Source organism: Strix uralensis, chromosome 6 (assembly GCF_047716275.1).
Source record: "Strix uralensis isolate ZFMK-TIS-50842 chromosome 6, bStrUra1, whole genome shotgun sequence".
NCBI lineage: Eukaryota > Metazoa > Chordata > Aves > Strigiformes > Strigidae > Strix > Strix uralensis.
This window is the reverse complement of record NC_133977.1, coordinates 38,008,898-38,031,076: the sequence shown is the minus strand read 5'-3', so window position 1 is coordinate 38,031,076 and position 22,179 is coordinate 38,008,898. Positions and strand designations below refer to the sequence as shown.

Below are 22,179 nucleotides of genomic sequence, written 5' to 3'. Positions count from 1 at the left end.
CCCGGAGACTTTCCGGCTCCTTCAAGGAGTAAACGGAGTGCCTTAACGGCTGGGTGGCCGTGTGCCCGGGGTGCCGGGGCGTGACTGCCGCCGCAGCTTGTCACCATGAGGCCGGTTATGCGGGGTACCTGTAAATGTAGGAGCAATACACCCTTTCTCAGTCAGCGGGGAGCTGAGGTGTCCCCCAGGCCTGGTGTTCCTGGTGTGCCCTCTTGCTTGTGCAACGCTGTAGCGGTGTCCAGGATGCCTTCTGGCATCCAGCAAAATAGTTCCCTTCAAAATCCTTCCAATTCAGCTTGAGACCGACTCTACTGTATCTCTTTTATCCTTTCTTCCCCCTTAGCACAGTCTGCTACTCCCAAAAAAAAAAAAAAAAAAAAAAAAAAAAAAGTATCCTTGAAGTCTGCTGTTTAAGACTACCAAAAAGGAGATAAAAAGCTATTCACGAGTAACGGGGAGTGTTTAGGTGAGGGGACTGAATGCAAAGCTAAAATCACGTAGAAATAGATAGGGAACTAAAAGTATAAATGGAAATAAACAGAAGAGAGAAATATGCTTTGCTTTGAGTGCTGGGAGAGCTGTCTTGTGATTAGAACTTAAAATGCTACCGCTTGGTTCAACTGTGTTTGTCTTCCTAGGTCATTACTGCTCTTTGAATTAAACTCCTCCAAACAAAAAGCCCCCGGGGGGGGGGGGGAGTTGCCTCGGCAACGCCGTGTAAACTCAACAGCCTCGTGTAGCCGGAGCTGCCGGGAGGATTTGCCTGCAAAAGAGCCTGCCTCAGGAATAACTACTTACGTGCTCCCCACTCAGAAAAACACGGCAAAAATAAAATCAAATATATGTAATTACTGTTTGAATTCCTTGCTGTCCAGCAAAGGAGGACATCTGTGAGCTAAAAATGCTCTGTAACTTCTCCTTGGGTTGCTGTGCCTCTTTTACACTTCGCTACTGAAGCACCAGGTAAGATGTTGTTTATGCCTTTTTATAGAACCTTTTCAGTTATTATTTTGAAGGGGTTTTTGTGTATCCAAAAAAAATTTTAGGTTTGGAGAAATCCACCATCTAATATGACTCTTTACAGACTAATATAATGGGATAAACATTTTAATGGATTATCTGCTGTTTAACATAAGAATGAGAAACTAAGAGACTTCTATAGCTACTTTTGCACAGTTCATTGGATGACCTTGGTCATCAGCTATAGGTCATTCAGATTTCCTCTGCTTCCTCTTCTGTAAACTAAGAATGACAGTACTGTCTGATGTCTGGCTGTTACATAGTTATAAAATAATGCACATTCCTCAGATAAAAAGTGTTATATAAAGTAGTTATAAAAATTAATTTAATCTAGGGTAAATGCATGAGTCTCTTGGGAAGGCTGCTGTATGCTTCCAAGTAACTGTATTTTTTGCTGATAGAATCAGTAACAAAAGCCTAATTCTCTTCCTAACTAGCAGTATTGAGTGGCAACATGCTACTGAAGCCAACAAATGCCACATAGGCCTTTGATTTCCACTGACCTCTGTAGTGACTTTGAAATGGAACAATTCTTTATGGACAGGCAGCTACATTGATTGTTACTTTCCATTTGTTGCATACATCTTACCATTGGTAGTACTTTGATATAAGCTGTTTTTTCCCCATACGTTAGTAGTACTACTGAGAACCCTGAGCTCAGCTGCAAAGGAAAAAAATAGGTATTTATGCATAAATTAACAATAGGAACTTATGAGGTAACTCAAAAAAAAAAAATAAAAAAACCCCAACATTGCTGGGGTAGTACCCAAGATTGCTATTAGGAATAACTTGTAATAAAATTTATAATGAGTCTTGAAAATGTTATGTACTATTAGGTGTGGAAGATGTATAAAACAGAGTATTTTATTCAGTTGAGTCATGTAAGAACAAGCAGTAAAAATATGCATGTGAGGAAAGAAACAGAAAATAAAATTTTATAAAGAAATCAGCAACATAAGAGCCACTAGGTGCCCTATTTTTCATAGTTCTACCTATCTTTGGATTTAATGAGCATAAACATAATTTTCTAAAAAAAAAAAAAATACCTTCTTTTTAGCCTGCCATATAAATTAAGTTCTAAACGAGATTAATTTGGTAACATGTGTGTGGTGGTTATGCAATATTTTTGCGTGAGGGGAGAATGTATTGCAGCAAATTAAATTGAAGATGCAAATGCAAGAAAATGGAAACATTTTTGTGAAAGATAATAGTTTTAAATGGACATAACGTATTTCTTACACAGCTAAATAGGAGAACCCACTGCCACATTATATCAATTATGTCAGTACAACAGAACATTTCACATCATTCAAGGAGTAAGATATTTATGCTGTGTAAAAAGTTAGACCCTGTTCAATAATATTAGCAGGAACATACATATGTAAAAGATATAAATTGTCATATTACATACTTCTTGATTACCTAGTAGGAAAAAAATCCTTATAGGCATATTATTACATAATTTTCCATTATGGACTTCATAATATTCCTCTCTAGCACCCAGACTCATCCAGTGTAAGAATTTGACACTGTTATTTATATATGTTTAAATGTATATTCATATTCATTCATGTACATTCACTCACATAAGATATTGGACAATATCTTATTTATTTTATGTACAATATCTTATGTATTTTATGAGGTTTTTAAAACTATAAGTTATTAAATTATAAAGACACTGGGAAACATTTTAATACAGATATTAACTAATATTCATATATTTTTATTAATTTCAATTCACTGTCTTTAATTACCTTATGTGTTCTTGTCACTTGAGAAACAGAAGTTCATTATGTTTTTCAGAAAGAGCCCCAAATCCATCAAAACTATTAATTGAAATTAATTTTAAGAATTATCTGTCTAGAATTTCAAATCTTCAAATCCTTTGACTCCACTCTTTCATGTTTCTTCTTTAAGAGTCTGCAATTTGTGATTGTTTATGCTACTATCATTTTATGGTATTGTTAATCTTTGAGTTTAATCTTAGAAAAAAGGGTTGATGTTTCTGTAATCCTGAAACAGCTCACAGAACGCTTACTCACCATATTCAGGAATAGTGTTAACTGTAAACAGGATCAATATCGCCCACACATAGCTATATTAACCAGGAGGGTGACAGCTAGCTCCTTTCCCACAGCTATGGCTGATTAGTTGTGGGAAAGGTTTATTACTATCTCCTAATTAAGGGTAAAGACTTTAATAAAAGCATCTTTGTCTGGAGAAAGCAATGTTTGGGCACAGCTTGTTCCCACTGTGGGAATTCAGTAATGCCTTAGAGATGATACAACATAGGGGGTAATAGTCGTATGAAACAACATTAAAACTTAAAATCACCATGGTGGCATTTCCAATTTAAAATGTGGGGAGGGAGTTAATCTATTTTGATCTTTTCAGTGTTTTTCAACAACTATCAGCTTTACTTTTTTTACCAAAAGATACGATTTTCTTCAGAAAGAAACACCACTTAGATCAGCTACAGCTAGGAATACAGAGACAGTAGACAGAAAGTTTTAAATGAACTTTTAAAGTTAATTAATTCAAATTCATTCAATTAATTCAAAATACATACTGTGTTTTATTTCTGAAACAATCTCAAAAATAAATAAGCTCCTCTGAATTAATGTATTGAAACACTTTATACATTTAGATAATTAGCATGTTTTCTTTCTATGTTAAGATTTACAGACCTCAGATAGCTTTGTAAGATGATGCAAGCATCTGTGCTAGGTGTGAGAAAAGAATCCATGTGCTGTGCTTCACAGGTGTATGCTTTAAGATCTGAACCACTGTGAAATCTCAGTCCCAGTGAAGTCAGTAACAGGGCTACCAGATGTCTGAGTTTCCCCAAGTACGTTTTTTTCTGCAAGAACTGTAGTACTAAATTCCACTGCAACTAAACTACTTTCATACAGCCTGCCTGTAGACTATGACTTTGCTGTCACTTTGGATGAGCATGTAGCTGTCTACTGTTACTTTTGCATACAATTGTTAACATAAGGTGTAGAAAATAAGTGTCCAAAGAGAGAAAATACTCCCTGTTTTAATTTCCAAAGATCAGCTTTTTCAAACGTTCAAATTGTTTGACTTTGCTGTTGTGAGCTTGTAAATCTCCTTGAAAATCCTATTAAGTTAAACTGCAAATACAAGGCATGAGTATTCACAATGAACATTATTCTTACTTCTGTTTCTACCTGAATTTAGAAATACCGTAAAAGCATAACTTTGAATATGCAAGCAATTATTTATGGATGAGTTAATCTCTATATGGAATGTTTCAAGGTTGGAAAACTGATCTCTAAAGATATCAAAGCGTTAGTTGGGAATCCTGGTGGCAATCTCTTTCAGGTCTCCCACGTAGGCGTAGAGAGCTCATATACCCTCATAGAAGGCCGGCAGTGTACGGTGCCAGACTACAGATGGTACATGGATAGCTGTTATTCATTTCCTTGAGCTACTGTTGTGTGTCTCAACAACCAGGAGTTAAAATAGCTAATGTCTGTAATACTAATTCAATGTAAGCTCTAAAGAGTTTTGGGTTTATAAATTTAGTACAATTTTAATAATATATTTTTCTGAACATACAGAGGTACTAAGATGCTCAAAAAAGGTATGCTCATGATTAAGAAACTCTTTCTGACAATACAATAGTTTTAAGTGAGAAACAAAAATGTACTATCAGGAAGTTAATAGGCTAACTCTGTCTCGACTAGTGACTCTTGCTTATGTCAAATTCAGTCAGATGCCTGGCACAGGTCACAGAAATTCAAAGGCAACAAAAGGCAATAATATAATGGCTATTTTTTTTAATAAGGTCTACAAATTTTAAACACCTAAAAAATTTACCTTTGTAAATATTCAGAGATAAAACATTGCCATTTATGCATTTATGAATTTATAATAGGTCTGAGATAAAGCGTGACATTTATAACTTGTTGATGTCAGTGAGATTTTGGTTAATGTTTTCAGTCAAATCAGTCTGGAATCACTGGCTCTGTAGAGAAAAATGCCCAGCTAAGTTTTGAACATATGTTTAAAACTAGATAGTATTATGAGACAGTTACTTCTCAAGATACTTAAAAATTATTTACAAAGTAAATTACATACTTTTCTGAAATTTATAGAAAGATTCCAGTTGACTTCCCATTTCTTTGGAATAAGCTATCACAGAGATTCGTTGAGGCTGCAGTGTACAAGCTATTCTGTGCTCAGAAGGTTTTGGATGTTGAACCTCTTTTGCTGAGAGATACTTTTGACCAAGTAGGGAAAGATACACATTTAATTCAGATTTGGTTTCTCAGTAATATGTTAAAAATGCAGTTATCTCCCAAATGTGAAGTGTTGACTTTCTGGTCCAACAGCGAGGATGATATCAGCAAAATAATAGTGACAGCTTTTGTGTCTTATTCAACATCGCATATGCTGAGTTTTTAGCAATAAAAACTGTCTGGACTGTTTGGTTCTGTGTATTCACAGGAGAGGGCATTGGATGTTAAGTTAAATTATAACATTTTTAATAAATTCAAGTACTTTTAAAATGTTTCTTTTGTCTTACTTATGGGTCTGAAATAATGAAATATAAAGTACTGCTTTGTACATGCGTATTGGAAATCAATTAATGAAACTTTTTTTCAGGCTTCTGGACCTTAATACATCTAAGGACAGTATGTCTGACAATGAACAAAATATGAGGAGAAGAAAAGAAGGTAGTCTAATGAAAAATTATATGCATGAAGTATAATGTGGAATTTGAAGAAGAAAAAGGACAATATTAACTGAAAATCTGGCTACTTGTCAAAACCAAGCAACCACAAAAAAAATTGACATCAAACTCAGAGTTATTTTCCACCTTTGACAAGTCCTGAGATTTGTTTTGGTTTTAATAGATTTCCTATTTTTAAATGCTCTACTTTTGCAGAGTTTCTGTCAATATTTTTCTTACATTTTTGTTCTACTGAAATAGGAGCTGTAACTTTTTTTAGATGTTCTTTGCTTTTATAGTACATTGAATTAATACACTTACCTAAATAACTAAAAATAATTTGGATTTATGCATTCACATTTCCAAAAATTGTAACAGGAAGTACGTATAGGTATCTTAGTCAAATGAAACATGCTCTTTTTTTTCTGATAGTTACTTCCTGGATTTCTTTATAATATTTTAATGTCCAAAAATAACTGTATTTGCATTGTGTTACTGGTCAGTGAATTATACTGCTTTTATGCAAATATCAATGTATTGTTGCAGGTCATGGAAGTGGTGTTGCTCTTCAGAATGCAGATAAGATAATGAAAGAAATGCATCAGTCATACAAAGCTCTAGGAAAAAACAGGTTCGTATTAATATTTAATTTGCATTTGTGTATGCAAAAATGGAGACAAAGCAGGTAGTAGTCTATGAGTAAGAATCCTTAGTGCCAGATGTTAGATACAGCTATATATGTTGTGCACTGTTTCTGTCTTCCCAACGTCAATTGTTGGCTGCTGCTGGAGGCACGATATTGCACCAGAGGAACAAATTATTAGGTACAATATGAAAAAACATATGGTATATGGTTTTACATCAGCATTTGACTTATTAAAAACAGACAATTATCTTGCATGCAGCTTTAAGATTAGCTTACACTAACTTTTTGTACCTCTTTTCAGTCACAGTATTTATCTTTTTCCACATTTGGATTTTTCATTCTTCAGAAACTAGGTGGCAGAAATCTGAGGCTTGTCTGCACAGCCTCTATTCTTTCAGGCAGGCCATAGCATATCTTATAAATAACAAAGGCACATCTGGTCTTCAGAATACTTCTGACATCCTTTCCTGATGATTCATAAAAAATACATACTGGAAGCAATCAGTTTTTGTCAAGAAGGGGAAGGTGGGCAATATGTTTTCCCATTCCTGCTGTTGCTCGGTTTACATTGTTTGTCATTCATTCTCCCTTGTAGTCAGTCTCTGGCATTGCAGTCGGATGCTTCTAATGAGAGCCACAGTTTCCCAGATGGATGAAGAAAGAAAACATTGGCATTCTTGGATCTTACAAACTTCTTGTTCACATTATTCTCCAGTCATATGATTATTTGAACTGAGTAGGCTCCTTCCACTTACTTTCACAATGTATTTTGGTTTTTTGTTTTTGCCTTTTAGCCCAATACCACCAAAATCCAGACCGGGGCCAGATCAACAAGTGGCATGTTTTCCAAGTAAAACTCAGTTAGCATTACAGATGAGACATCACACTTCTTTACCTTTCTTCCTGAAGAAAAAGATTGTAGGGCGTGGCTTTGACTTCAGCTTTCTGCTACAGGCCTCATGCCCAGAATCTAACATTTCAAAATCATTTATGGATTTAGATGCTTTTCAGATAATAAAAGCACAAATACAACAAAGTAAGTTCAATTTTAAAAGTCACGACTTTATTTTAAAGTTACATATTGCTTATCAAATAAGATGGCAAAGCCTTAGAGGTCCTTTTTCTTTAAACTTTGTGTTTATGTCTGTTTGACTTCTTCATGTAAAGTAGACTTCAGTCATGTCGACCCTCTTTAATTACATGTGTGTCTGTATTTGCAGAATGAAGGAGATGGAGAAGCAATGACAGACTTCACCATTCCTATTACTCTCTATAGTAAAACTGAGCCCACAAAATGCAAAGTAATTATCTGCAGCTGGAGTGGGACTATGATGGCATCCCTTTCACTTTTTTCCTCATACTGGCAATTTTATTAGCCACATATTGAAAATAGCAAGCATCTGAAATTGAGGAGAAATATTTGCTTAAATAATTAAAGTATTTTAAAATTATTGTATTTTATAGTTTTCTATAGAAAATGGAATTTCAAAGTTCAGTATCACAATTAAATTTCAACTTACAACCTTTTTCTGCGTAGCAGATTTATAGCACAGTCCTGCAACCACACATCAGACAGATTCTTGGTCCCCAGAACCCTACAGTTTGAAATTAATTTATAAATGAAAATTGTAGTCTGTTTAAGAACATCAAACTAACAATTTTTTTTTTTTTTTTTAAGGGCTAAATATAACAACGTTAAAAACCAGGAACAGGAGATCTGAGGTAAGATGCTATTATGTATAAAACTGAACACCATTAAAAGTATTATATGCTTTGAAAATCTTAAAAATAGAAATACAGAAGTAGTGTAGGTAGTTTCCTCTGCTTAGTCTTTGGTTTTTTTGATGAACATGAAATATTTTTACATATATTTTATATATATATGTGTGTGTGTGTCAGCAAATCTTCAGATGTATATCAACAATTTGTCAGTAAGGTGTTACATCAGGGATTTTGGGGGATAAAGAGTTGGAAGCTCAAAAAGATATAAAACCTTTAAAAATAGAAAAATGTAAGTTAATTTAAAGTGTGTGCATGCTATACGTTAAACATGTTAGATGTCTAGTTTTGCCAAATTTATAATGACAATTTTCTTGTATTGAGTGGCAATTTAAAATTGAAGCTGAATTGAAGAACGGTCTTGATATTAGATGACTGCTGAAATTTATTGTGCTGGCAAATAAAAGTAAGATTTTAAGATAAGACATATCTGACATGAAATTTTGTGATAAGTGTAAATAGGATTCCTGACAAAACTTTTGTACTTACAAAAAAGCTAGCAGTTTTACATGTATCAGTGCTTCACACCCCATGAGCCTTAAAAGTTACAAAAGATCAAATACACTGTACTTAGAAAAAAGATAATTTGGGCTTTATGAATATTAATTAATAGCCCTTTGCACAAAAGACTTGACTCATTGAATCAGCTGTATACTTTAGTGAACACACTACAGAATGCAACAGCATTCACAGGAAAAAAGTAAAGTATAGAAGTAATAGCAAGAGTTCTGACAGAAGATCATAAAAAGGGCTATGGAAAAAACATTTAAAATGGAGGGAAATGTCTGAGAAAAATAATTTAGCTGACCTCAGTGTGATTTAATACAACTTTATTTCGTGTCTTATGCTCTGATGGTTTGTAGAGGCGTATAATCTGGGATAAACTGAGCATTCATATTAATGCCATGCAGGCTAGACGAAGCCTTCAGAACTGCAAATTTCAAACCAGCACGCATTGCTTTTCCTGGCACATTCAAACCTCAGTTTGCCTTGCAATGCAAGCCAAAATTTCCTGCAGATTGCAAACTGATGTTGAATATAGACATGCAAATGAGTACTCAGAGCATATGACTGTGAGATTGTTTCTATTGCATTCAATTGCGTAAAAATATATGGTATATTCAAGCTTATTTTTCTCCATTTGCTTTAAAATAAAGAACAGAAATATTATTTTCAGAAAATTATTCTCACTGTTCATCTGAATAATCACAAAAAAGTAACAAATTCTCAGATCTGTACTCTTTCAAAGATATATGGTACCTTTGAACTAAAGGGATGGAAAGAGAAGGAAAAAGGGAGGAATAATAAAATACATCCCCCACACACCAGACTTCTGTGTTAGCTGCCATATAAAAATGCCCTTTAGGTAGCTATCTGTTTAACTTCACTCAAAGTGAAGTGCAGACTGTGCTATCTTCCAACGTACTTAAAACTCTGTGAGCTAAATCTGTGTCCCATATAATATGGTTTATGGAATTTCATAAGACTACACTAAACATATGGAAAATCTATATCTTTATATTTATAATAATGTCATTTAAAACCTATAAATAATTTGTAAGAATTGTTTTCTCTACAGATAAAAATAGCATTCTGTTATAATAGTCTAGTTTTGCTTTTTGAAAATAGCTTACATGAGATCTAGTTCCATTGGGAATATAGTTACTGGTGTCAGCACACTTTGGAGAATTACATAAAAAGGCTTTAAATATCAGCGTAAGCGTGGCGTGCTCATTCGGTGAGAGTGCACAGCAAGAAAGAAACTTTGGCGCATGAAGCCACCAACCAGCCTTTGCATTCCTTTAGCAAACATGCTACGTGGCGTAAGACATAGTTAATAACTGACAAGATTATTTGTATGTGTGGACAAAGCTTATTATTTTTAGATCATGGAGAATGACTTGTGCCTTATAGCAAAGGATCCCACTTTCTGTAGTATGAAATACTTAGAAATAATTCTGAATGTGAGAAAATTTATGTGTTTTCTCAGGGTTTTGATATTACACTTCATATTAGATTAAATATGGGAATATATAAAAGAATAATCCTTTTCTGATTTATTTTCTTAGTCTACTTGGTTCTTAGTGATTATACTTTACCTGTATCTGTTGTGTAGCCCATTATTAATGGTTTTTATGGAAATTACAGTTTCATTTGCCACCAGTGACATTTCAGCCCATGAGAACGATTCATCTTGCTCCTCTAGAGGATAATACTGTCAATGAAAGCACCAACATCAGAAATATTCTGATTATGAACTCTATTCCTCAGCTTATAAAGACAGTTACTACATTTTATCAGTATCAGTTAGACAATCTATTAAAAAGGCACACTGAAAAGTCATCAGACCTGATGGTGGCTACTCTTCCTGATAAGTTCACTCCAATGAAAGACCTGTACTACTTCAGCAAGAATAACTATTATAAGTACCCTAGCAACAAGAAAGAAGAAATTCAAAGCAATTTAAAATGGAGGGAAGCTACCAATACTGAAAAGAATGACCAGATGAAGTACCAGCTTTCAGTGGCTTGTAAGAACGTAGATCTCATGATCCAAGCCAGTTTTTATGATGATAGTTGTCCTTACTTGAGCTCAAGTAATGCTTTGATAAACCGTGGAATATTTACAGCTCAGACAACAATTACAATGTCAAGCAACAGAGATGCCTCAAGAGGTGGCAATAAGGAAAGAAGAGCAGAGACTTGCTGTAGAACTGGTCTAGAAGAAGGAAATGCTACAGAGATGATACTGGATTATAGACCACATGAAGATGCTGAGAGTGCAAACTTTGTGCTTGACAATCATGATTTAGATTCTTCCTGTAAAAATGAAGTGATAGAGGCCTACTGTGCCTTAGAAGATAATTCTGTAGCTGCAGTATTTGCCAGAGTAGAAGAGCAAGATCCTTCTGGAAAACAGACAGAAAAAAGTGTTTATCTTTCAGTATTTGAAACAGAAAAAGAAGCAATGTCAGAAGCAACTTCAAAAGACCAAAGTGAGCTTGTACCTGTTGTTCATGTTACATTCTCTGAACAAGAACCAGCTAGGGAACCACACATTTCTAAACAACCTGTCACAAAAAAGAATGCCATTCGTAGCCTGCCTCCTCATGTTACTCAGAGCTTCAACATTCTTGCTCGCAAAGAAAATGATAAAAGTAAAATAAAGATGAATAGAAATAAATATTCATCAAAACCTAAAATGAGTAGCAAGACAAAGATATCTGAAGACTTAATTGTTTCTGATGAGATTTCCACAAAATGTAATGCCAAGTCTTTAGAACTGCCACACATGGAATCTGAGACTTCCCTGAAGCGTCAAAAAAAATCCCCTCAAGCAGACAAAGACCATTTTGCTCGGAGTGCTCAGAAACTTAAAAAACAAAATTTCTCCTGTAGCTGCAAAAATTCAGTTGTCTTAAAGAAACCTGTTACTCCACTTTCTCTACAGCATGCACAGTCTGCTTCAGATTTTGTAGATCTGAAATACAGTGACATGTTCAAGAAAATAAACTCAAATGACAAAGGCCCAGGTATTTATGAAATGTTTGGAACTCCTGTCTATTCTCACATGCGTGAGCTTGATCAACATGAGAACAGATTTGATAGAGATGTTTGTTCTGCTCCATCTGGGAGACGCACTGCTAGCACCTGCAGATCTACCTGCAGTAAAAGGAGAGAGAGCAGCCAAGTAAGAAATACTCAAAAGAGAACATATTCCAAGCCAAAGAAGACCATACTTGGCACTAAACAAAAGCAGAAAGGTTTAATTACAAAGGACAAAAGCACCAAGTTGAGTGACAGCAACACGGAGCAAGATAATGTAATAACTTCCAATTCAGATTTTCAAATAAACCCTTCAAGGAGCATGACATTGTTTCATGAAGACACAGGTCGTCAGCTTATGTTTTTAGAAAAGCTTTCACAATCAACTAAGCAAAATAAAGTTTTTTCAGATTCAAATTTATCAACTATTAAAGAAGTTTCTTTGGAGCAGTCTTTAGACAGTCAGGATATATGCAACCATCAGAGAGCTGCTACCTGTAGTCAGAATCTTCTCCAGTTCAGTGATAAATACTACAGAGAATGTGTTACTCTAAGTAGCAGTCTACTAGCAACGGACCAGAACATTTGTGTACCCCAGAGCAAGGTGGATATGGATGGCTGCAATGGCCTGGAATCAGAACAGGCCTCTTTCAAGTCTATAAATAAGTGTGAAGCATTGCCCTTTTCAGATAGACTGGAGTGTCAATCCCCTACAAAAAAATTAAATCACAGTTGTGCATACACACCTCAAAGCAGTGGTTTGGCAAATGAATTGACTCAGCCTTCAGTGATTCAGACAAAAAATGTTACAAGCCCCAGTTGCCAGACAAGTCAAAATATTTTGTCCTGGGCAGGTAATAAGGATGTGACTGATGAGTTGCTTTGTTGTCTGGCCAAAGAATTGCTAATGCTTGAAGAAAAAGACATCAACTCTTCAAGAACAAAAAGTACAGGTTCTAAAATGCAAAATACAAATACTAAAGAAGAAGAAAATATGATGAATGGAGATGGAGCAATAGTAAATAGTCCTCTAGAGAAGGTAAAAGTAATATCTTGTCACTTGCTAGTTCCTTTGAGTGACGCTTCTACACAAGTTTGGATGAAAGATAGGAAATATATGCTCGTTAATGATCAAGTCTCTTTTCCTTGGGCCAGCTGCCCACTGATTCTTCCAGTGGTCAGTTGAGGATACCCATGTTAGTGGCTGCATGTCAGGACGCAAGTCAGATGGTACTAAGGCATGACAGGAATAGCTATCAAGGTGGGTCAAGATAAATTGAAAAATTGTAGTGAGTAAAAAGGAGAGGCTATTTTAACTGAAGAGCATGTATAAAAAGGTACTGGGGCAAGGCAAAAGCTCTTCAGATCTTGACATCTAAGGAATATGAAAAGATACCACAAATGGTTCTTGGGTATCCAAAGGGGCAATTTCCTTCAATCTCTGAGTGCAACCAGATACTTTTCTAGGTATGAACTACAAGTATTGGCTTATCTGACAGCCTTAAGGTTGTTTGATTAATGTTTAATCAAAACTTCAAGCTCAGAAGGCTTAGATTCTGGCTTCAAAGTCAGTTAAGAACCTTCACTACTAAGGTGCTTATCTACCAGTACTGCTTCTCCTTGGCCCTGTTAGCTTTTTGTCTATCTAAATTACAAATTCATAAGGAAATTTCTTTCACATGCTGATACACTTCCTTATGCTTCTGCAGACACAAGTGCCAATTACACTTCCATTCTCATTCTCCTAGGGAGATCCATGGCTAGATGGAGTAATTATTACCATCTTTCTGAAGCAGTCTCTTCCTCCTGTGAAGTCATGTCCAAATTGTTTCAGACTTGGGTTACATATGTTACCTAGAGCAAGGCAATAGTCATATTCACCCTTCAGCTTAGAAACTGTAGCTACGTGACAAAAAAAGGTAGTAAGCAGGTGTATTTCCTGCTCTTTTAAGTGTTCCTTGTGTCTGTCTTGCTGTCTATGCTAAAGATGTCATGCTGTAATTTCCTGCTTATGCACTGTTGTGATATATATTTGAAAATACTTACATAGACTTACTTAGTATAGCAATTGTATTGATGAGGTGGGTAATGAGTGTGTATATATATATTTAATATATATATAAAAATCTACAGAGAAGAGTCATGCCAGGTAAAAATTACTCCTTATAAAAAATGTAAGGATAATATGAAGCCTTTCTTTTCCTCCCTGCTTTCTCCCCACACTGACCATCATCTTTCAAACAGAGTTACAGTAAAGCCTTTTTGGTACCAAATGAAGAAAGTGACCTGCTAAACTTTGAGGAATCTACTAAATTAGCAGGAAGCAGTTTAACTAACAAAGATCCTATCATGTGGACAAGAGGTGAAGTCCTTGGAAAGGGAGCCTATGGCACGGTAAGTTAATGTCTGAATATCTTAAGAGATGTGCTGATTGTCTTTGAGCTATGTCTTACCTTGTAACTGGCTGTTGTCCTATTCAACAAACAAATGTTTTGGGTTATACAATGAGACATGAAACATGATGAACCCAAAGATACTATTTAAAATAAGCAAATACTCAGTTTTATTTCATGTTTCATTTTAATAATTGCTAGTTTCATTGTAGGTATACTGCGGTCTGACAAGCCAGGGACAATTAATAGCTGTAAAACAGGTTGTTTTGGATACATCAGATCAACTCACTACAGAAAAGGAGTATCAGAAGTTTCATGAGGAAGTTGATCTTTTGAAGACATTGAAGCACGTCAATATTGTAACTTATTTAGGAACTAGTCTGGAAGACAACATTTTAAGCATTTTCATGGAGTTTGTTCCTGGTGGCTCAATTTCTAGTATTATTAATCGTTTTGGTCCATTGCCAGAAATTGTCCTTTGTAAATATACAAAACAAATTCTACAAGGGGTTGCATATTTACATGACAATTGTGTGGTACATAGAGATATCAAAGGCAATAACGTTATGCTCATGCCAAATGGTATAGTAAAGCTAATTGACTTTGGCTGTGCCAGGCGTTTGGCTTGGGCAAGCCTCAGTGGCACACAGAGTGAGATGCTCAAGTCTGTGCATGGGACTCCATACTGGATGGCACCAGAAGTTATAAATGAAACTGGATATGGAAGAAAATCAGACATCTGGAGCATTGGCTGCACCGTATTTGAGATGGCAACAGGAAAACCGCCCCTGGCTTCCATGGATAGGATAGCAGCCATGTTCTATATTGGGGCCCACAGAGGACTGATGCCTTCCCTACCTGATCGATTCTCCGGCACGGCGGTGGATTTTGTGCATGCATGCTTAACCAGGTATGTAGATATTTAACTGAAAAGTAAAAGGAAAAATGCAGGTAGTCTGTATCATAGAGACTGCTGATGGGAGCTTAGGTGACCTCTTACGCGGTACGTTTGACCCTATTGTAAATGCATAGGTTTTTCAACATTTTAGGAAAGCCTTTAAATAATAGCATACATAAAAGAGCTTCACTCTCTATAATAGTATAAAAAGCCCCTCACAAATTCTGTTTTGTAGGCCTCTACTCATTGTTTACTTTCCCTGTAATTTTCATGCAAAAACATGGCACCATTGAGTTTTAGACAAAATGTTTGACAAATTTCTTTGATGTGCCTTGCTGTTCCAGCATCACATTGGCTGAGTGCAACCTATATCAGGCAAGTTGTTTTGAGGACAATATTCTAAATGAAAGAGCTCTCACTCAATTATCTTCTGCAATAGAAAAATCTATTATCACTGCCAGTCCAGGAAATTTGTTTGAAACAAAGTTCTCTATATAAAAAACCCAAAACACTAGCATTCATCCATTATAAAAATTATTTTTGTGGTATTTGTTTTAAATATCAGCTTTGTCCTAGATGTTTAAATGGACTATCAATTTCAAGAGCTAAGTTCCTGACCTCTGTGGGTAGTATTTATAAAATTAATAGCAGCCTTTTACGTATCTCTAAAGACCAGATTTGAGCATTAGAGAGATGCACATTATTTAGTGGGTATGGCAGTGGTCTTGGAGGCAGGAAAACTGGTTTCTAATTCCTGGATTAGAATTGTTCCTGTGCACCATATAACAATAACCAGAAAAATTGTGGACTGTATATAGCAATATTATATATACTTTGACTCAGAGAGAACAGTATCTAAAAAGTATAAGGAATTGTTAGGCAGAAGGAAACATACAGATGTAAAGCGTTTACTTTTTCAAATTAAGTATTTACTTTTTCTAAAGTCAGGATGCACCTGTGGTGGCAAAGTTTTAATATATGATCTCACCATGTCCCAAATATAAATATCTCCCTTATCCCATCTTCCCCATTAGTTTATTATTTAAGAAATCAGTGTCCTTTACTCCTTTCCCTGTTTTTTTCTCCAAATTTCTCCAAATTGGCTCTAGCAAGCCAATATTGTAATTACAGTACTGTAATTCCATATGGTGTCCTTAACATGCATGACATTGATTGGAGATGAAAGAACAGCCTGACTGACACAGGATCAAACAAATAATTGTCACCCTCCTTAAATAAATTTTGATGCATCTGAAACAACCCCACTAGCAGAATTATTCAAAGTTTTACAGGGAATTTAGAGGAATAAAGAATGATTTCTGTAATAATAAAATATTTGAGTTTTGTAATTCATAAATTCCAACAGCCTCTTCCCATAAATCCTGCCTTCCTTTTTACCAGCTTTATCAAAAAGAACCAAAAATCAGTAATGACTGGAGAAATGAGGGGAAAAAAAAAAAGACTAAGTTTGCATTTAGGTTTTACAAACAGTTACATCACAGGCATGCATATTCATTTTATGTACTGATTTTTCAAACCCTCAATGCAGAGATCAACATGAACGCCCTTCTGCTCTGCAGTTGCTGGACCATCCCTTTGTGAAAGGAAGACAGTGAATTTTTCAAAACTCTTGCCACTGAGTATACATTTTCCATATAAAAATTTTCCACTTGTGAGAAAAGATCAGAAGGAACTGGACATAAAAGCAACAGTCTAAATTACTAGAGAGCAATTGTGTACAAGGAGTCTATTATCAGACTGCAGTATGATTAAAGTACCATTTTTTGCAATGTCTGGGTTCATTGGAGCAGGCATTCCTTCACTGTGAACACAGGGCCACGTTTTGTTGTAGTTGGAGAGACTACAAGAGAAAAAACCACACATCTCCATCACCAGTATGTGTCAGGCAAGGTAAGTTGGAATGTCATTTTGTCTGTAAAAACCTCTGGAATGTATGTTATTGGCCAACAGCATTGGAGATGCGGAAAGCTCTGTGAAAGCTCTGCAGGAAACTCTGCTCAAACTTGTAGATGAGGCATTAAGTGTGCCTGGGATGATCCCACAGCTACCCCAAACCATTTAACTATATTGGCATGAAACGTACTGAAGCTTTTATTTAGCTAGATGGGCCCTTTAATTTTTAGCTGGTGAAAAAGATTTTGCATGCATGTATCAGGCCTTTGTTACTGAGGTACTGTATCACTATGAGATACTGTCATGCTAATGACAAGAGATACCCAGGTGTACACATGTGCATCTTTATTAAGCTTACATCAAGATCATTGTCTAGTCTGGCTAGAATTCTGAATCTAAACATTGTGACTGTCTTTTCTCAATGAAGTAGTGCATTTTATGGACAGTTTCAGGTCACAGAATGGTTGAGGTTGGAAGGGGCCTCTGCAGACGCTCTAGTCCAATCCCATGGCTCAGAGCAGGGTTGGCTGAAGCAGGTTGCTCAGACCCTTGTCCCGCGGGCTTTGAGTATCACCAGGGATGGAGACTCCACAGCCTCCCTCAGCAACAAGTTAGAGCCTTCAATCACCCTCACAGTAAAAATGGTTTTGTGTTTGAACAGACTGTCTTGTAGGTCAGGTTGTGCCCATTGCCTCTTGTCCTGTCACTGCTAACACTGAAAAGTTTGTTTTTTTCTTCCATACTGCCCCCATCAGGCATTGATACTCATCGATACAACTCCCCCTGAACCTACTCTTTCATCATGGAGGGGCATATTTTCTGTGTTCAGATTCTCAGGCTTCTGTTCACTGATACAGAGCAGCAAAAGCATGGAAGCGTTACATTTCTCTTGTTTGCAAAGGCTGTAAAATGCTGTTTGAATCACTGGACAGTCTACTGCTATTTTTCAATGTCCTTGATCTGAAATAGAATAGCAAATTTGATTCTGAAACCTGAACTGTTTTGGGAAACACTTGAGTGAGCACTATGTAATTAGATGACATGTTCATCAACACTGCAAAAATAGTTTTTACAGGTAGTATAACTAGCTACTACTAACTGCACAAAATTAAAATTTGAAGATTATTATATATTAATAAAACAAACTCCCCAAGTATTAGTATTTAGCTTGCCCTCTTTCTGATAACGCTTCTTCCTGAGTCTTTTTCAAATTTAAAATTTCAGGGGAATGAGACACTGTAAAAACCAAAAATTGGTTTCACTGCATCATAATGTGGTGAACCTTATGCCTTTGTGAGCACTTAGGTTCCAGGAAGAGATGCAGTAAAGCTCAGCCCTACATCTGTTATGGGCTGAGCTCTCAAGAATTCAAGACCCTGACTTCAGTGCCAGCAGTAAAATGAAAATTACAGTTTTACAAAAGGGAAAGAACATCTAATTTTTATATAAAATCAACTTTTCCCAGAGCACTAAACATTTTATTTGCTTAAATAGCTTTCGAACTTTGTTTTATTCCAGTAGCCTAACTTCAGAGAGTTGGTCTAAACTTTATAAAAGCAAAGAGAAATCAGTATTTCTAGCAAAATTCTTTATTAATAGTTTCTATATGTATAGTGTCACATAACAATGACAGAACATTATGCCAGTATAAGAGAAATCCTAACATCACAGTAATCTTCAAAGTTCAAACAGTTAACAGTCCCATTTTGAGGAACACCGGTTGGTCCTCCTAACAAAAATCCATGGCAACTTCACGTTAAAGTATCTTCACGTTAAAGTACCTTGCAGAATAAAGGTAGGAGCCCTGGCATATGAAATCAAGTGGGATGTACATAATTCCATGATGTATATTAATTCTTCTTAGAATAAGGTAGCATCTCCAACAAAGCTGCAAAGTAAATACGAGTTTTTATTTAGCTTGAAATGAAACTGAGATGACAGTCATAAGCAGGGAAATGGGCATGCTCTAGGATATACAGTTAATTAAAAAATGTCAGAATTACAACACCCCCTCCTTTATGCACGTCATAAGCAAAACTAACATCTTTTGTCAAGGTCTGAGTTCCCCCATATTAAGGTTATTAGCTATCTGCAATTTAAATGTAATGTTTAATCCAGTTAATTGCACTAAACTTAAGACTCCAGCTTAAAAGGTTTGTAAAACTTTAACCTGAGGTTTTAATCAAAATGTGAAGGAACATTTTTGCTTTTGTTTTATCAGACTTAGAGAATGAGGTGGTTGTTTAAGGCCAGCACTTGCAACAAAGGTATTGCAGCTTCATCATTCTGAGAACAGGAGTGATGCGGTTTGCACCCCAGTCCTGTGCTCAACACAGCTAAACCAAGAAGTACATTGGTTTAGGGTACCTTGGGCCACTCAGTTGAGTCTAGTCTAGTAGAACTTTCTATAAATAAGTCTAACGTCGCATGTTTCTTACTTGATGAGATCATAGATTTCCACATCAAAATCAAGATAATTCAAGACACCTGTAATAAGGTATCTAATGTAATAAGGGGAAAGGGTGAGAAACCTTAAAAACCTTTATTTTCAATGAAAAGTGACTCAGTGAGGAGGGTCACACTTGCTTAATTATTAATAGTATCTGAGCAGGGTAAGGCTTACTGTTAAAAATAATAAAAAAAAAAAAAGAGTAGTCTTCATTTTTAAAACCAGTGAAGAACCTGTGACAAAGTATGCAGGCTGCCAAGTAGTATGTATGACCACTTTGCTGCAATGCCAAGTTTCCTCAAGATTTGGAGCTTAAATGTGAGAGCCTGAAAATATGCTGTCCTTTTAGTGTTGTAAGGGATACCCAGTATTTCTTTTATGCAGTAATATTTAAAGCTCTGAGCTACTGCTCAAGTCGTAGGAAAAGGGAGGGTTCTTAGGCATGCCAGCCCAGCTATTTTACACTGGTCTTGAAACTACTAACAGCAATGACGTAAAAATTTGCATCTCAAAATACACGCATCAACCTTTCTTCTCAAGGAAGCAGACATTGAGCCCAGAAAACCCACAGACTTTTGAGCTTATTCGGGTTCAAAAGTAGTGCTTTTTCACAAAGTTCAGCAGGAACTGCTGCCATTTTCTACAACCCTCTCAAGTAAAAAACAAAAGTTCTTCTGAGTAAAGGCTTCCCAGACGCACAGCAGAGTGCCTTTTCTCCCCTCCTTTCCACTTCCCAGTGGACATGCACCATGAGACAGCTTCAGAAAGGGAATTTTACAGGTGTTGCTAAAGAACGCAACCTCTGAACTAAGGTTAAAAAAATGGTGTCACAATAAGTGCAGGAATATAGAGGAATCAAACCCAAGTACTCAAACTTTTTAAAGTTAAAAATTTGATTTGGGTTTGCTATATGCACCTGAGAAGCCAGAAAAAGTCAGTCCCAGTAGCAAAGTGAGGAACACTCCTGGTATTAATTACATATTTTTTAAAAGTGTAAGCATTTCAGAGAAAGGAGGAATAAATTAGCTAGTAAACTTTGGCATAACTTCCAATTCTTTTAAGACATTTATTTTTAGAACTGATAATGGGAATGTGCATTTACATCCCAATTAAAGAAAACAAAGTGTTCTCTCAATCCTCTTCATTACAAAACAAGGATTTGGAACCTTTCCCCCTAAAGTCTTACAAAAATCCATGGTATGCTCTTGTCACCCACCCCCTTTCCCCTTCCCTCCCCACTGCTAAAAAAAAATTAAAAAAAAAAAAAAAATCAAGCATGGCCAGCCACTATGCAATACAATTTGACCCCAGGGTTGAGTGAGGGAACAGCTTAAGATGGCATAAAAGTTCTAGAATTTGCTTTTCAGGTATCAAATACCTGATTACCATAATGTAAAGGCAGCAAAGGAAAGAAATTAGACTTCAGACTTTCAAGCATTCCCCTATTTGATTGATTTGATGAAAACCAGCAATGTTTTGCCAGTAACTGAAAAGGGATCTTCTTTGTGTTTATAAATGAAGTTGGAAAAATTAAACATAGGAAAATGGGATCATTTCTGCACAATAGAGGTGAGGTAGGGAATTTTATTGAAAATACTTTTTTTTTTTTTACAAGTTCTTAGAAATAAAGTTGCTTTTTCTAATCTCACACAAATGGCTGTACCTCAAAAATTCAACTATGCTAATATGAAACATTTATATTTACAGTTAGCCAAAAGAATATACAGAACTGCCATTTTATGCAAATATCGAAGTACCAGATCACAGTGAGATACATTACTTCAGCACTCCCACCATTAGGAACAGATTAAGATTCAACATACGCAAGAATCTCACTATTCTACAAACCTCATATCTCACAAAAAGGGAAGAGTTTTAATAGTGTTGTAGCAAGGTCTCCACTACAGCATCATTTTACAAATTACATAATGCATGTACTCAAATTTATAACAAAAAAAAAAATCTGTAATCAAAGTGATGAACAGAGTAATAGTGTTGTCTATTAGCTTTTTATTGCATTTATTCAGTCATTCACTTGTGAGGCTGACGCTGATCCCATTCATTTGGAACACCTCAGCCAGGCTGCAAGTCACACAATTCACTAATTTGCAGTGGGTTTCAGTCAGGGAATACTAGTGGCATCTTGTTGCATATCCTCTCCCCCCCTCTCAGCCCCTACTACCAACCACATTGAATTCAATTTCAGACACACAGACACATACAGTTTCACATATTTACAATTACATTGAAAACCAAACCCAATGAGTTTTCTGGACATCCTTTACAGAGAAACCAAAAAATCACTGTTTGGATCTCAATGTAGCATAGCAACATTTTGTCCACAATATTTCACAAGTTCCCAGAATCAAAATAGGAAAGATTTCTTTTGAAACAGCACCTTAGGATGAAGGCCTATGCTCTTTTCCAATTGATATTAATTAGACAGGCACTAGTTACCATCCAGACATTTGAACTCCAAGTTATGACAGCAAGTGTTGTATTTACAGTACAATATATTGCTTATCCAGAGTGGCTGTATAAGATGCATTTCATGGCACAACTATTTAAATAGACTCAAAAAGAAAGTACTGTAGTGCTTCAAAGGAAAATTAAGACAATTGACTGCTAATTCATCTGTCTGCCCACACTATAGTTTAGGACAGTATATAAACACAGATTACATTTGTTAAAAATCAGACCCAAGAATTGCGCTGAGATGGAAAGGAAACAGACTATAAAAGGATAGAAAATATTCAACCATGCAGAAGTACGTAACAAGAAGTTACATTCCGAATGTAGAAAAACAACCAAGTGGGTAGGGATAAGACAGCTT

General features: G+C 35.8%; 2 protein-coding genes across 9 annotated transcripts in view; one reads left to right on the top strand and one right to left on the bottom strand.

Moving 5' to 3' along the window:
- Positions 1–59: 59 nt before the first annotated feature.
- MAP3K19 (mitogen-activated protein kinase kinase kinase 19) lies at positions 60–16,772 on the top strand. The gene is made up of 9 exons (XM_074872334.1): positions 60–963; positions 5,656–5,726; positions 6,269–6,353; positions 7,163–7,404; positions 8,047–8,090; positions 10,296–12,731; positions 13,937–14,086; positions 14,298–14,995; positions 16,533–16,772. Exons 2-9 carry the CDS (start codon positions 5,687–5,689, stop codon positions 16,597–16,599), a joined length of 3,762 nt encoding a protein of 1,253 aa, XP_074728435.1. The 5' UTR covers positions 60–963; positions 5,656–5,686; the 3' UTR covers positions 16,600–16,772.
- Positions 16,773–20,911: 4,139 nt separating this feature from the next.
- CCNT2 (cyclin T2) overlaps positions 20,912–22,179 on the bottom strand; it is a 26,252-nt gene continuing 24,984 nt past the window's right edge. For all 8 annotated transcript variants that reach the window (XM_074873721.1, XM_074873722.1, XM_074873730.1 and 5 more), the window contains one exon: positions 20,912–22,179. This exon is cut by the window's right edge. The gene's annotated coding sequence lies outside the window, so the exon portion shown is untranslated.